This window comes from Neophocaena asiaeorientalis, unplaced genomic scaffold (assembly GCF_003031525.2).
Source record: "Neophocaena asiaeorientalis asiaeorientalis breed wild unplaced genomic scaffold, Neophocaena_asiaeorientalis_V1.1 scaffold197, whole genome shotgun sequence".
NCBI lineage: Eukaryota > Metazoa > Chordata > Mammalia > Artiodactyla > Phocoenidae > Neophocaena > Neophocaena asiaeorientalis.
This window is the reverse complement of record NW_020174703.1, coordinates 5,431,732-5,449,026: the sequence shown is the minus strand read 5'-3', so window position 1 is coordinate 5,449,026 and position 17,295 is coordinate 5,431,732. Positions and strand designations below refer to the sequence as shown.

The 17,295-nt window shown below is 39.1% G+C and overlaps 1 protein-coding gene across 2 annotated transcripts in view; it reads right to left on the bottom strand.

Moving 5' to 3' along the window:
- CMSS1 (cms1 ribosomal small subunit homolog) overlaps positions 1-17,295 on the bottom strand; it is a 384,701-nt gene that overhangs the window by 13,242 nt on the left and 354,164 nt on the right. For both annotated transcript variants that reach the window (XM_024759251.1, XM_024759252.1), the window contains exons 3-5: positions 7,515-7,586; positions 5,311-5,440; positions 1,752-1,811 (exon numbers count right to left, since the gene is read on the bottom strand). In XM_024759251.1, coding sequence (XP_024615019.1) covers positions 1,752-1,811; positions 5,311-5,440; positions 7,515-7,586 — 262 coding nt within the window. The remainder of the gene's footprint in view (positions 1-1,751; positions 1,812-5,310; positions 5,441-7,514; positions 7,587-17,295) is intronic.

Here is a 17,295-nt window from a genome sequence, read left to right as displayed (position 1 = left end):
CGATGAGAAAAATATTACCCTAAATATAGCAAAATAAAGCCTCCAAAGTTGAATATCCAATTACTTCTTTGTTATTGCTTAAGTAAAATAAAATATGAGCACTGTTTAGATTCTATTCTCTGGTTATTCTAGATATTAAACTAAAAATCATTAACTTACACCACAAAACATATAATATGCCAAGTAGCTAAATGTGACCACTTTTAGGACTAAGTTTGTACAAAAATAAAAGAAAAGGAAAATTTAAAAAGTTTGTAATAATACAACATTTTCTATATTTTAATTTATGTTTGTTTTTTAAAGGCAGTGTTGACTAAACGGGAAAAGAACTGATTTAAAAATGCTACATTTGGGGGCTTCCCTGGTGGCGCAGTGGTTGAGAGTCCGCCTGCCGATGCAGGGGACACGGGCTCGTGCCCCGATCCGGGAAGACCCCCACATGCCGCAGAGCGGCTGGGCCCGTGAGCCATGGCCGCTGAGCCTGCGCATCTGGAGCCTGTGCTCCGCAACGGGAGAGGCCACAACAGTGAGAGGCCCGTGTACCGCAAAAAAATAAATAAATAAAAAAACTAAAAATGCTACATTTTAGGGACTTCCCTGGTGGTACAGTGGTTAAAAATCCGCCTGCCAATGCAGGGGACACAGGTTCGAGCCCTGGCTCGGGAAGATCCCACATGCCGCGGAGCAACTAAGCCCGTGCGCCACAACTACAGAGCCTGCTCTCTAGAGCCCGCGAGCCACAACTACTGGGCTCACGTGCCACAACTATTGAAGCCCATGCGCCCAGAGCCCGTGCTCTGCAACAAAGAGAAGCCATCACAATGAGAAGCCCGCGCACCGCAAGGAAGAGTAGCCCCCGCTCACGGCAGCTAGAGAAAGCGTGAGTGCAGCAACAAAGACCCAACGCAGCCAAAAATAAATAAATAAATAATGCTTCATTTTAAAGGGACACTCAGCATAAGATACAAAATGGAAATGATATTAAAATAGCAAACATTTATTAAACACTGACACTGTGCTATGCACTTTACATAACTTTTTTAGTTCTCATAATCCGTTGAGATTGATTCCATTATTACCTACATTTACATTTGCTGAATTTGAGGCTAAGAGAGGTTTATGAACTCAAGCTGAGTGTCATCAGAATTGGTCAGAATTTGAAAAAGGAACGTTAAATCACCATGTCTAAACTATTTCATTGTTGGTCACAATAAATGACTACCTAGCATGAATAATCTAGTTATTACTGCCTACATTCAATCGAAAAGATCAAATTAGATTGTCTGTGCAATAGCCATGGTCTGAATTCTGAACTTGGGAACAGAATTTCAGAACCTCAGAGATGGGTTCAAGATCACATAGTCCAACTTCCTTGTCTTTCAGATAACAAAATAGAGTCCTGGAGGAGTCCTCAGTGACTTGTGCCAAGTCAAATAGCAAATTGATGGGGTACCTGCAACTAGAACACTGAGAATTCTCTGGATTCCAGGAGCAATACTTCTAATGTGTTGTAAAACAAAAACAAGACCAAAACCCAAATCCCCAATACCAGAGAGAAACAAGAATAAATTTAAATAAATAAAAATTAATATCAAGATGGACCTAAAAAACCTTCATTTAAAATCCATTTAAGACGGAAACTTGATTTTAAATGAAGTTTTAAAAGTTTTTATCTTAAAGAGATACATCTAATATTTTAATGGAAATAATAAAGCTTGATGAATAATTTTTTAAAAAATGAGTTTACTTACTTTCTTTTAGATATGATGAAAGACTGTGAGTCAAATCATTGGCCTTGAGGAAGCAGGAGTCTAGAAATACGAGAAACATGCTTTGTAGAGGATTTCGCAAACACATACTCAAAATAGATTACATGTGAATGGTGTATTCTTGAATAGGTTGTACAACATTAATGAATTGGGGACTCATATATTTTAAAGTTGTCTAGCATTTAAAACAACAGCAGCAGCAACAATAAGTAAACTTTAAACTGTCCATCATTTCTTAGAGTAGTGAAACAGAAGCTTGTATCATTCAATGGACTAATGAAGCATCTTTATTTTCAAATCCATGGAATAGGCAATATACAAAGGCAAAGCTGAAACAGCTAACAAATCTATGTGGAGATGCTCAAACTCGTCATCATAGAAATGCAAATTAATACAAAATGAGATAACACTTTGCACACACTTTAGAATGGCAACTGTTAGAAAGATGTATATACCAAGTGTTGCTGAGAATGTAGGATGATGGAAGCTCTTTGTGAACTGCAGGTAGAGGTGTAAAGTGGTATCGCTATCCTGGATGGTAGTAAAATTAAGGTGTTTATACCCTATGACCCCAGGATTACATTCCTGAGTAAATAATGGAAAGAAATTCTTGTGTAGTCTGTAAAGAGACATACTCAAGTATATTCATACTAGCATTATTTGTAATATTGGGGAACTAGAAGCAACCTAAAGGTCCATATCGGAGAAAACAGATGAGCAACATGTGGTCGATGAAATCATTGGAATACTATGTAGCGTTTTAGAAGCAATGAAGTAGATGTACTTAAAGCTATACAAGTATCTTGAAAAAGTGCTAAGTGGGGAAAGAAACAGAATGAGAGGTTCAGCACAACATCATTTAAATAAATTGTAAAATGTATCCACACACAACGATATGATATATTTTACAAGAACATATGCATATTTAAAAAGGTATAGTAACATTATGCCTATGGAGAAAGGAATTTGGAGTGTGGATGGGGAAAAGCGGGAATAATGCATCAAAATACAACATTAACATAACACAGCACAACAACACAATGAAAGAATGGAACGGGCTACAATAAAACATAGCAGCCTTGCTCAACCAACAATGATCATGGTCTAGCAATTATGTAGTATTATTAACTCTGTACCTAAGATGTATAAAAAAGCAACATAATTTTATAGCATCCTAATTCATTATAGCAGAAGAAGTCTGTCTATAAACATAGCAGTGTGTTAGGGAGTAAACTATCACTAAATTAAATGAAACTTATGCTGTGCCCCAGCATATATAACTCACAATATGTGAGTAACCAACTTCAAAGATGTTGCCCCCTATACTGTTGTTGAGCCTTTGATGGTCTTTAAAACTGTAATCTCCCAAGCCTGGATACGACCAGACTCACCTGGAGAACTTTACAAAAAATACAGATTCCTGGAATGGACTCCCCCTTGCTCAATGAGTCAGAATTCCTTGGGGCTGGGCCTGGGAATTTGCTTTTTAAGTTCCTGGGTGATTCAGTTGCGGCTAGCTTACAGGCATTTAGCACTGATCTAAACCACACTGCAGCTCTCAGGAGGACAGCTGAGTTAGCTCTAAGTGATTCCTGCCTCAAAACTAATTAATTTCCCATGTGTATGACATTAACAATGTACATGCACAGTATTAATTGAAAAGACATGTTGCTGCCCTACAGACACAAACAACTTCAAACCACAACCAAGTTAGACACTCAGCAAACTAAATAGGAACAATATTTTATTACTTATATCCATCTTGTATTTATGCCCCTTCCTGAGACTGTTCCAGATAGCCCATGGCGTGCCCCTCCTCTCAAATAACAGAGACCTCCTCTGTGTCCTTGGTCCTGACAGTGTAGTGATGGGTGTTTTCTCTAAAACCTTCCTATGATGCCTTTGTCCACTGTGGCTCAGAATGGCCTAATTTCTTAACTGAAAATGAAAACCTGTTCCTTTTGGCTATAGCAGTATTTTTAACATATTTTAAACATTTTCCCCTCAGCCAACCATGACCACACATTCTTGCCTAACTATATTACTGCACTCTAATGATGATATAATATAATGTAAACTCAGAATGGAACTCAAATGACTCCTTAAAGGCTTTTTCTTCTGACTTTTGACTCTCTACAATTCTAGCAAATTACAATGTTCCATGAGGTTACAGAGTAGCAGTGGTCCCATTATCTTACAAGTCCTTATTCAGGTGAAGGCAAACTCTAACAAAGAACTAGAAGGGAAAATTGACCACTGAGTCAGAGTAAAATCAAACTTCAGTTAAACATTGAAGAGGCTTTGTTATAATACCTGGTTCCTGAGGATAGAAGAGCCAGGACCTAGCTCTCCTCCTGAGGAGCTGCTGTGCTGAGAAGAGTGGTTTCTAACTGCTGTTGGGCTTTCTGATCTCAGTAAGTAGAAAACTCCAGAACTCGCTCATGTAGAAATGAGTTCCTTCAATTCCCTAAAGAGTATTCCTTTTGGAAAAGGAACAGACAGGGGTACTGATGTCTCCAACCCAACGTGCATTTAAAACACACACACACACACACACACATCATTTTATGAAAGAGTTATAAAAATTCAGGGTATGGGATGTTTTTCAGCTTCTCAAGCCTCTAGAAAGCATAAAGTTGTAATGGAAAAAGGAAATCAAGCTACCCTTGACTTTTTCCAAAAGCAATGTTAGATATCTCTAGTAGTCTATATATAGAGAGCTCATCTGAAGCAGTGGTGCACAAACCCTCTGCGGTTTGATTTTATGACATCTTTTCTTCAATCTCTGTGCAAAAGAGTTACAGGTTATACCATTATTTTGAAATTAATTAAAACTGGTTTTTAAAATAATTTTGCAATATCTTTTAACTTAATTATAAATATCTAAGGCAGTAGATCTCAAATGATAATAGGCTTAAGAATCACACAGGGCTTCCCTGGTGGCACAGTGGTTGAGGGTCTGCCTGCCAATGCAGGGGACACGGGTTCGTGCCCCGGTCCAGGAAGATCTCACATGCCGCGGAGCGACTGGGCCCATGAGTCTAAAAAAAAAAAAAAAAAAAAAAATCACACAGGGTGAGGTGTCAGCCTTGCTAAAAATGCAGAATTTTGTCCTTATCTTTAGATGGTTTACTTGAAAAAAGTCTTGACTGGGACCCAAAATACTACCCTAAAAGCAAAACCATGACTAGATATCCATGATAAGGGCAACTACAAAACTAAGATGCTATTAAAGCTAAAGTTTTTATCTATAAAGGATGAGTAAATTAATTATCTATACTTTTGAATGTGTGCTTTATCTTTTTTTAATTTAACTTCTATCATTAAAATTCTTATTCATTGAAGAATCTGTCCAAAAAAATGTACACCCAATACCTTTTGAATAAAAATTACAAATCCTTCTATTAGACTGAACGAATACCAGTTAGCATCTGAATGAAGAAATCATCCAACAGTTAAAACTATTAGGTTGAGGAAAGGAGTACTAGCACGTGGAAATATATTAATTAGAAGGAATAACTACAAGGAAGCCTGGCTGTACCTGGTAGGGTTAGTTCTTCTAATTCAATCACTGAGCGGTTGCTGCTATAATAGTCTTTCATCAGCTTCTGTAGGTCTTCAGGTGTCCCTGGTTTTGGCTCTGATTTTGCAAGAACATCAGTAATTTTCTTCTGATGAGAAAGAAGTAAAAATGGGAAGACAGATTTTAGGATGGCATTTGGCTTAGGATAGGTTGATTCCTCTGGCATTTAAACTGTAAGTAGGTTCTGTGATAGCCAAGTGTGAATGGGAGTTCTAATAAACACACTTGAGAAAACTTAAAAGATACTTCTTGGACATAACTACTGCTTTGAAAAATGAATGGATGATCTAAAAGACTCCTTGTAACTCTTGGTCTCTGCTAGGAGAACTAAAAATTTTGCAGGAGTCTATAATAGGCTACTATTTTCTGTTAAAAGTCAATAAATCTTGTTGCTTGTGGAAACCTCCTTTTAAGCCTCAGAAAATGTGTATTCCTGAGAGAGTAGAATTTTGAGAATTTCTTGTGTAACCTGGTTCTTAAGGCACTGAGTCTCAGTTTGGATTTCTGGGATTAAAGTAAGAGTTGCAGGACTAATCTCAGCAAAGGAAGACACTAAATAGGGGCACTTGAGACCCTCAATTCTCAAGTCTTGGGAGAGACATCTTGAATTGGCCCTATGGAAAGCAGAATAGGATACTTTACAACATCTATTTTGATTTGGACTTATTTGTGTAGCATTTACTGAATGTCTGCAACGTACTAGGAATGCACAATTGTTCATTTAACTTTCATCATAAACTTCCCTTCTTATTTCTTCCTAGTATTTCACCAAAAATCCAGAAAGAGCCCTTCCTTGCCTTCTACCCCAGCTTTTCCCCCCTCCTTCCATACTATCTTCCTTTTCATACCACTGCCAAGAACGGTCAAAGTTCTGTCAAATGAATTAACTTTAAAAGAACACGTCATCCATGGGCACATTTTAGCATGACCTCAGCCAAGGCTAAACTAGCTAGCTGGAGTTCTGACCTTGAACCCCAAGAACTTAACACTCCTGAAGGCCATTAGTGTCAAACTATCAAAGAGAAGTTATAAGTCGTTTCTTTAAGGACTTGCCAAAACTCAGCCAATTTGGCATTTCCCATCCTCCTATTTGGCCATGTGCAGGCAAGGAAAACATATGCACACACACTCTGTTTTCTAAAAGCTTGCTGTTAAGTAATTGGTTTGAGTCCATCTTGTTTCCTCTAATCCCAATCGCATTTCCTCTGCTGACTACAGCAGTAGACCCTTCTTGGCAGGGAGAGAATTACATTGCTGTTTTGACAACTGTGGTGGAAGGTCAAAGCTAACCACACTTTCGGGCTTCCCTGGTGGTGCAGTGGTTAAGACTCCACCTGCCAATGCAGGGGACACAGGTTCGAACCCTGGTCCACGAAGATCCCACATGCCACGGAGCAACTAAGCCCGTGTGCCACAACTACTGAGCCTGTGCTCTAGAGCCCACGTGCCACGAATACCGTAAGCCTGGGTGCCTACAGCCCGTGCTTGAAAGCCCACGCACAGCAACGAACACCCAATGCAGCCAGAAATAAATAAATTAATTAAATAAATTTATTTAAAAAAAAAGCTAACCACACTTTCTTCAAGGCTGAGCCATAAGAAAGTTTGTATAGGAGCAACAGAATTTTCCGTATGTTCACAGGCAAGTCTTAAAACGCAAGGGGAGCCTTTTGCTTTAAATTATCTTTTGAAATTAGAGTCAGAAATGCCTTATACTTACACTACTTTCATCTGCTTATTATTTTCTTTTTATTAATACTTTAAGACATAAGGCTTTTAAAAAATGAAATGGGTAAGAAAAGAAGGTTGGTAAATTTCTTTTCTTGGACAGAGCCAGAGGGGCCAGAGGGCAGGAGAGCTCTGGGCCCCTTTTAGAATTAGAAACCCCTGTCTGACTTCTAACCACAGTGAAAACACAGGGTGGGTAACAAAGATGTTTGGTATCCACAAGACTGAAATAGGAATTAGAAGAATTTATTTTTAGCTCCAACAGAAACACTTATTACTAGTGACCTTAGGAAAGTCACCAAACCTCAATGAACTTTACAATTTTTGCATATCTAAAGTGGGGATTACAATAATTGCCTCATCAAAGTACATTATATAACAATGTGATAGGAACCATGTGGGGCTGTACCATTGTAAAAAATTATTAATATTACCTTTTTCCTCTTCCTGGTCTTGGTGGCATCTTCATTTGTTTCCTTTGGTTGTATCAAGAAACATTCTTTAGGCTATAAAGAAATGTAAATGAGAAAACTTTCATCTTAGCATGATGAGGTGTCAACTAATGGTATGAATCCCAAAGTATCAATATCTACTGTCATGCATGTATTCTGCAGAGTATCTTGGACAAAGAAATGTTGGAAAATCCACTGAAGGCTATTATGCAGGGGCCAAGTTGAGAGAATTTGTAACAGTGAGAAAGTGCAGATGACTTAAGACTGGAAAATCTTTGAACAAAGGTCAAAATGTGTGAGTAAGTGTATATATGTGTTTGAGGTGGTGGTACAGGGCATTAAAGATGGAAGACAGTGGCTAGGTTTGGAAAATACAGGCAGAAAGAGATGTGATTAAAATTAAGATGTAGTAAAGAAGTCTTTGACTAGAATGACTGGTGTTTCCAGGAACTAGCAATGTGTGAGTCTGTATTTCCAAGTCACTGACTTATCATTTTGTTATTAATTCCTTTCCTCTTCTCAATAGGCACAGAAAATCTGAAGTAGGATATATTTACTTATATTTTTATGAAACCAGCTGCACCAAATGTCTTATCTATAGTGACTACAAAATGAATGTTTCTGCTTATGGTCTGACAAAAGCCTCAACACCATGGCATCCTGAGTAATTGATTTTGCCTGTTGCCTTGACCCCTGGAGTACCCTATATAGTTTAGTGCTATTTTTACCCTAAGGATTTGTTTTTTGTTTTGTTTTGTTTTAGTGTAGAAAAATAGGAAATTTGGACTAAGACCTTGATTTATAAAATAGAATGCTTCAGATTCCATATTTATTAATCATAGGCCGTTATATAAAATGTTTCCTGTATTAGATCTTTTATGCAACATTTTCAAACAAGTTGCCAAGTAAGACATAAAATATAAGTGAAAACTTATTCTGAGTTTTTTCTTGATTAAGTTTCCATTCCAACTAGAGAGTACTCAGTTTAAGCTGGTAAACTACTAACTAAAGCAATCTTGTCTCTACTGGCTCTGTTTAAAATGATTACAGATGAAGCTTTCTATTAAAGTTTCCAGATAGCCTGCAGATTAAGAATGCCTATGGCCTGAATCCAGAGAGATATAATGCTATGTAATTTCTTCAAGACATGGGGCCAGGACCAGCAGTTTCTAGACTCTGTTTCAGTTATAGAGAAGTAGATTCAAAAGGCTCAGGATTAAAGTAATATGGGAATCTTGAAATTTCAGCTGCTTCTCAGTTAAAAGAAAAAACCTGCAAAGTACAATTGCATCATAGCTAAAGAAAATAGATATTAGGGCCTCTCTTATTTAGAAAGTTAAGCTGTCTTGTGGATGCAGATACACGCTAATTTGATGCCAATTAGAAACTGGGCCAAGGCCACTAATATGTCACAGAAGCTGCCAGACAGTCATAAGAGTCCAATTACAGATCAAGCCAACATCATCTCATGCTGCTATGGCAAAGGCCTGGATACAATTAGTATCTCCCTAGATCCCTCAAGGCATACTTCAGTATCTTGTCCCCATTATGAAGGTTTTGGGGGGAAGCAGATGTAGACCTGTTTCATTTTCTTATTTAGCAAATGGGGGTGCTCTCTAAGAGTATGTTCAATGTGCGGGGTTTGTATTTATGCCAGGTTTACAAAGCCAGTTAAACATGACACAAATTAAATGTGGAAATGAGCTCAGTTATAAGTATATGGACTCTCCAATTCTGGAAGAAAAAATAAAAACACAATTCTGAATCACGCAAAGGAAAAAAGAAACATGCTTGACAACTGCTTTTGTCAAGATACTGTAACAGGTTTACATGTTAGGTTCAAATTCTTACATCATCTTAAAGGAAATGCAGTATATTTGTTTTCTGGGAGCAGTCACTTTAGCTGGTTGCAGTAGGGTGCTAATGAAGAAGCTAGTTTATGGGGTCAATTTCCATAGAAGTGAGACTACTTTATGAAGAAATACAAAGCCCATAGTATTGAAAATTCCTAAACGTTGCCAGCAGCCTTACAGATGCTGATGTCTACCCTCAGAGAGACTAGGTAAGATGAGGAAGACTCAGGGTAGGCCAACTAACCATTTCTAGAAACTGATTCCAACAGTATCTGACTTTGGCAGTTAATAAGTAATGTCATTTCTTTATGCAGTGATTTTTAAATATGTACCCTGAGTATGAAGTTAAAGATTTAGAAGAATCACACTTGCCCAAAAATATACCAAAAAAAACTTATTAAGCTTTCAGTGAAGCAATTAACTGGGGCATGTTTTCAATTCCTTAAAGTGTCAAAAATTATATCCTTTAAGAATGAGTCTTCTGGTTTTAACCATGGCAAATCATTTTCAAAACGCTACTAAAATGAAAATAAAGGAGGGACTTCCCTGGTGGCGCAGTGGTTAAGACTCCATGCTCCCAATGCAGGGGGCCCAGGTTCTATCCCTGGTTGGGGAACTAGATCTCACACGCATGCGGCAACTAACAGTTCACATGTCTCTACTAAGGAGCCCGCGAGCTGCAACTAAGGAGCCCACCTGCTGCAACTGAGACCTGGCACAACCAAATAAATAAATAAATATTTTTTAAAAATTGAAAATAAAGGAAACTGAAAATGATGTAAGTCTATAAGGACGAAGAAACCAGGAGAAAGGACAACAGTAGTGGAGAGATTTCAACAACATTTTGGAAAATGGAAAGGGTTGAAACTGGATGTAAGCTATTTAGCATAGGGAGAGAGACATCTAGCACCTGGGTTTCTAGAGAGACAGATGCTAACAATAAGTGTGTCTGTTTCACCTGTTGGACTCTGAAAAGGTTCAGCAGTGGGTGGTACAAGGTACTACAGAGGGGAAAGGGTTTGAAAGAAAGAGACTGGTTGAAACTTCATGTTTAAAATGATTAGCCTCCCTCCTACACCCACCTGGCTATATCTTCTGCTCAGGCAGCCAAGCAACTATCCCATTACCGCTTCCTCTCATCTTGTTCTTCCTAACAGAAGACTGGAGATTTATGCTCTGGAGAGATAAGAAGACCAAGAAGTCTAGCACAAGGGAGGCAGGGTAGAGGTTGAGGCTCATTTCCTTTTCCTGTCCCTGTTTCAGGATATTTCAAGAGAGGCTTATATAGTGTAGGCAGAACACTACTGAATTCTTCTCTGGAAAAATAAAATGGCCTAAGAGAAATGCCACAAGAGAGTGACATTTGGGGGTTCCATAGTAAATGTCCAGCTTTGTTATCATATCACCCTACCAAGAGGTCCACTAATTAACAAGCCCCATTTATGCACAAAAGTTTTCCATTAACTTTTTAGTGTGTTTCTCTTTAATATGAATAGACAGCTAAGGTTCATCAGACATCTAAGGAAAGTCTCCAACATCATAGCAAATAAACAAAAAAAAGAAAAAAGAACACTGAAGAAACAGAGACTGTACTTCAAAGCAATTACAATTAATATTCTCAGAGAGAAGAGGGAAGAATTTTCAGCCATGAAACAAGATGCTATAAAACGAGGATGCTTTAAAAAAGGAAAAAAAAAAAACATTTAAACCTTAAAACAAATAAGAAAGTTGGGGGACTTCCTTGGCGGCACAGTGGTTAAGAATCTGCCTGCCAATGCAGAGGACATGGGTTCGATCCCTGGTCGGGGAAGATCCCACATGCTGCAGAGCAACTAAGCCCACGAGCCACAACTACTGAGCCTGCACACTGCAACTACTGAAGCCAGTGCGCTCTAGGGCCCGTGTGCTGCAACTACTGAGCCCATGTGCTGCAACTACTGAAGCCCGCGCGCCTAAAGCCTGTGCTCCACAACAAGAGAAGGCACTGCAATGAGAAGCCTGTGCACTGCAACGAAGAGTAGCCCCCACTTGCCACAACTAGAGAAAGCTTGTGCACACCAATGAAGACCCAATGCAGCAAAAAATTAAAATAATTAAAATAAAAATTAAAGAAAGTTGGAATAAAAATGTAGGAGGAAGGCTTGAAGATAAAGTAGAAAAAATCTCCCAGAAAGATGAAAAAATGATAAGAAAAAAATGGTAAGAAAATTAGAGAATCAGCCCAAGAGAATCAACATGCCAATAAAAGGTATTATAGAAAGTAAGAGTCATATAAAACAGTGGGAAAGAAGTAATAAAAAAATAATGTATGAAAAACTTTCCAGAACTGAAGGAAAATTTCTAGAACATGAAACTCCAAATTGAAAGCCCATTAAGTATACAGTACAATGGATAAGAAAAATAACCATGCTAAGGAAAATCACTGTGAAATTGCAGAACATCCTGGACAAACAAAAGATTCTAAAAACTTATGAAAAGAAAAACAGTAACATACAAAATACAAAAGGTCAAAGAAAAGAATGGTGGCAGACTGTGCAACAGCAGTAATTGATGCTTGAACTCAGTAGAACAAAGCCTTCAAAATTATGGGGAAAATTTATTTGCAAATTAGATTATTTTTCAAATTAGATTGTTATACCCAGCAAAATTATCAGTCAAGTTAAGAGGAAAATTTTCAGATTTCAGTAAACATTCTCAGATATTTAAGATCTCAAAAAATTTACTTCCTACCCACAGATACTCAAGGCTCTATTCCAGCATAATAAAGGACTAAATCAAGAAAGAGGATGACATAGGATTCAGTAAGTAGGGAGACCAATCCGGGAGGCTACTGAAGGGGCAGTAAAGAGAAGTCTCAGTTGTTCAGCAGGCCTAGAGAATAACCAATTCAGAGTGGAACAAAAGTGTGGAGATCTGTAGGAAAGAACAATAACTGATCTATTTGAGCATATGGAAAATACTGTCCATGGGCATGTGGAAGAGATGTTGGAACATACGGGAGCAATTAACAGTAGGAACATAGCAAGCTAGGCAAGTGAAGAAATGAGGTAATTATTAATACCATAAAAATAAAGAGTTGTATAAGAAAGGAGGGATGATTATAGCTTCTCTTTTTCTCAGCACTGAACAGTATTTCCATGGTCATAATAATGAAAGAGTGACAACTGTTTTAACCAAAATGTAATATTGTATCGGCAGAGGAAGTAGCAGTTGGAGAGGGAATAGGGCATAGGTGAGAGGACTATGTCCTCCTATGCTACCTCAGGAAGATAATCAGAAAGTGGTAAATCAAGAAACTGCAGTATAAAATATAAGGTAGCAAGTAAGAAAAACAGCTAAAGACTGATGGATTTACATGAAATCCTAGAAAAAGCAAAACAAATTTTTGGGGAAAAAACATCAGAACAGTGGTTGCCTCAGGGGCAAGGAGTTTGGAATGGTGATTAACAGGGAGGTGGCATGAAAGGATTCTGGGGTGATGGTAATGTTCTGTATCCTGTAGGGGTTTGTGTTACGGAGTTGTATGAATTTGTCAAAACTCATTGAATGGTACATTTGACATTTGTGTATTTTATTGTATGTTAACTTCACCTTACAAGGAAAAAAAAAGAACTTTAAAGTAAATATTGAGCTTTTAAAAATAATATGCATGCTGAAGCATCTGAGGGGAGTGTACTGATTTTGCAAATTACTTTGAAATGTGTCAAAAATAAGGTGATTGCTAGGTGGATAGTGCCTGAACACACTGTTCAAAAATTTTGGACACAGTCACAGTTACATAAGAAATACTTAAAGGGAACTCCCTGGCAGTCCAGTGGTTAGGACTCCATGCTGTCACTGCTGAGGGTCCGGGTTTGATACCTGGTCGGGGAACTAGGATCCTGCAAGCCCCGCAGTGCAGCCAAATTAAAAAGAAGAAACAAAAGTCTTTAAAGAAATTAAAGGTGTGCCTCGCAGATTCTCTCAAACATGAGTCTAGGAAGCTTAAGGGGTCTTATCTTGTAATTGTCTCAGCTGAAGCCCAAGGTACAGAAGGGTTTATCTGGAAAACATTGTGGGTGTGACTTCTGTCTAATAGAGTAAATCCCCAGAAGAATCACAAGAGACCCACACAATTCTTTTTTTAAAAAAATTAATTAATTAATTAAATTTATTTATTATTTTTGGCTGCGTTGGGTCTTCATGGCTGCATGCAGGCTTTCTCTAGTTGTGGTGAGCAGGGGCTACTCTTCATTGCGGTGCACGGGCTTCTCATTGCAGTGGCCTCTCTTGTTGCAGAGCACGGGCTCTAGGCATGCGGGCTTCAGTAGTTGTGGCATACGGGCTCAGCAGTTGTGGCTCACGGGCTCTAGAGTGCAGGCTCAGTAGTTGTGGCACATGGGCTTAGCTGCTCTGTGGCATGTGGGATCATCATGGACCAGGGCTCAAACCCGTGTTCCCTGTATTGGCAGGTGGATTCTTAACGACTGCATCACCAGGGAAGCCCCCACACAATTCTTAAAGGAGTTATAGATTCAGAAGCTGAGAGGGTCAGAGAGGAGCCCTCAGAATTCTATTATCAAGAAGCAAGCTGAAAGAGCTGCTTAGTTGCAAACACATGTTACCTTTCATTTAAAAAAAAAAGGGAGGATGACTCAGAGGACAGAACAAAAACCCAAACAGCAGCGCCAAGAACCATAAGACTCTGGGCCTTAAGACTTAATCAAGAAACTCCTAACACTTTCTGAATGTTGTGGACCAATGACTCTTTGTTACTCCTATTTGAATAGAAATGCCTATAGAGGTTATCCAATGCTTGCCTCACTGCTTGGTGTTGGGTACGTAGGGGTGAGACAACTTGTCTCTTTAGTTTCATAGGTTGAGAAGAAATACACTCAAAGAGTTATACTTAAAGGTCTAAACCCGAGGAAACTTAACTGCACCTGGACCTGATCTAGACAATGAAATTCCGGACACCAAGCTCACGCTGTAACGTCATAAGATTTTTGCAAGCCTTGGGAGGGGCAAATATATTCTGCGTATGGGAGGGATGTAAATCACTGGGGCCCAGAGGGCAGACTGTGGTAGCCAGATTACAGGATAGCACCAGTGATCACTATCTCCTGGTATTCATCCCCTCCTCTTGAATGTGTACCATATTTACTGATCTGCTTCTAACAGAATATGGCAGAAGTGATGTGATGTCAGTTCTCAGATTAGGTTATAAAAAGACTGTCGTTTCTCTCTTAGAGGAAAACATAAGAACACTCTTTGACATAAATCACAGCAAGATCCTTTTTGACCCACCTCCTAGAGAAATGGAAATAAAAACAAAAATAAACAAATGGGACCTAACGAAACTTAAAAGCTTTTGAACAGCAAAGGAAACCATAAACAAGATGAAAAGACAACCCTCGGAATGGGAGAAAATATTTGCAAATGAAGGAACTGACAAAGGATTCATCTCCAAAATATACAAACAGCTCATGCAGCTCAATATCAAAAAAACAAACAACCCAATCCAAAAATGGGCAGAAGATCTAAATAGACACTTCTCCAAAGAAGATATACAGACTGCCAACAAACACATGAAAGGATGCTCAACATCACTAATCATTAGAGAAATGCCAATCAAAACTACAATGAGGTATCACCTCACACTGGTCAGAATGGCCATCATCAAAAAATCTACAAACAATAAATGCTGGAGAGGGTGTGGAGAAAAGGGAACCCTCTTGCACTGTTGGTGGGAATGTAAACTGATACAGCCACTACGGAGAACAATATGGAAGCTCCTTAAAAAACTAAAAATAGAACTACCATATGACCCAGCAATCCCACTACTGGGCATATACCCTGAGAAAACCATAATTCAAAAAGAGTCACGTACCATAATGTTCATCGCAGCTCTATTTACAATAGCCAGGACATGGAACCAACCTAAATCTCCATCGACAGATGAATGGATAAGGAAGAAGTGGCACATATATACAATGGAATATTACTCAGCTAAAAAAAGAAATGAAATTGAACTATTTGTAGTGGGGTGGATAGACCTAGAGTCTGTCATACAGAGTGAAGTAAGTCAGAAAGAGAAAAACAAATACCATATGCTAACACATATATATGGAATCTAAAAAAAAAAAGGGGTTCTGAAGAACCTAGGGGCAGGACAGGAATAAAGACGCAGACGGACTTGAGGACATGGGGAGGGGGAAGGGTAAGCTGGGACGAAGTGAGAGAGTGGCGTGGACATACATACACTACCAAATGTAAAACAGATAGCTAGTGGGAAGCAGCTGCATCGCACGGGGAGATCAGCTCCGTGCTTTGTGACCACCTAGAGGGGTGGGATAGGGAAGGTGGGAAGGAGACACACGAGGGAGGGGATATGGGGATATATGTATACATATAGTTGATTTACTTTGTTATACATTAGAAACTAACACAGCATTGTAAAGCAATTATACTCCAATAAAGATGTTAAAAAAAAAAAAGACTGGTTTCGGTCTTGAGTGCTCTTGTTAGTTCCCTCTTGGGTCACTCACATGGCCTGAAGGAAGCCATGGGCAATGTTGTGAGGCATCCCTGTGGAGAGGCTCACATGATGAGGGACTGAGGCCTGCCATCAGCCACCTGAATGAACTTCAAGAAGGGTTCCTCATGGTGGAGCCCCTAACGTCCAGCTTACAACTTGACTGACAACTGATGAGAGATGTAGAGCCAGAGAGGCTGAACGTAGCCACGCCTGTGAGGTAACAGAAACTGAGATAAGGAATCTTTTCTGTTTTAAGCTACTAACTTTGGGGGTAATTTGTTATACAACAATAGATTAATACAAAGAGAAACAGAATTGAGACACCAGCATGGAAAGGAGGAAGGTAAATCAGAGTAAACAGGACACAGTTCTCTTTTCTCTTAATCAAGAATAATCTTGAAGAGTAGGAGAGATATGAAATGATCAATGTGAAAATGAAGAATTAGTAAGAGGGCTTCCCTTATGGTGCAGTGGTTGGGAGTCCGCCTGCCGATGCAGGGGACACGGGTTCGTGCCCCGGTCCGGGAAGATCCCACATGCCGCGGAGTGGCTGGGCCGGTGAGCCATGGACGCTGAGCCTGCGCGTCTGGAGCCTGTGCTCCAAGGCAGGAGGGGCCACAGCAGTGAGAGGCCTGTGTACCGCAAAAAAAAAAAAAAAAGAAAAGAATTGGTAAGAAAATACAGTAGTGAGAGAGGTAAGTAAGGAGGGAAAGGGATAAGTACTCTTGCTGAAGATTCTTTTATGATCCAAGGAGATAAACAAAAGGCTAGCTTAAGAAAAAAAGAAGTCCAGTGTTGTCTCTGAGGGGGAGAGGATGGGTCATGGAACCATTAAAAGGCTACTGACATCATGGAGACATCAATGAAAATTCACGAAATCCCTCTTAAGGGATTATATTCTGGGAACCATAATTACAAAGTCACTAGGGCTGGCTCTGAAGTGAGTGATGTTGAGGAGGGAAGAGGGTGATGCAATCTCTAGGAGTAGGGGAATTCATCATTTATTTTGGAAGCAGTATTTGGAAAAAAAAAAACAACTACTGGCAAATCTTTAGACTCACATTATTAAGGAGGCCAAGGATGATTGTTTAGATGTGAAATGGTTGCTAGAGATGATGTAGTTGCAAGGGTAGAAAACTTGTATAAAGTTATAAACCTGCTGCTTGAAATACTGGACAGATGGGAGGTGTGGACTCAGTAATAAAAATGTGAGGCCCAGCTATGGCAAAGGAGGGAACACCATCTAACCGGACACTCTCACCTGGTGATATGCATATTACAGCTAGCAGCATAATGCCAGGCAGTTCCTATGCAAGCATTAAAAAACAAAGCAAAAAAAAAAAAAAAAAAAAAAGAAAAAAGGGACTTCCCTGGGGGCGCAGTGGTTGGGGGT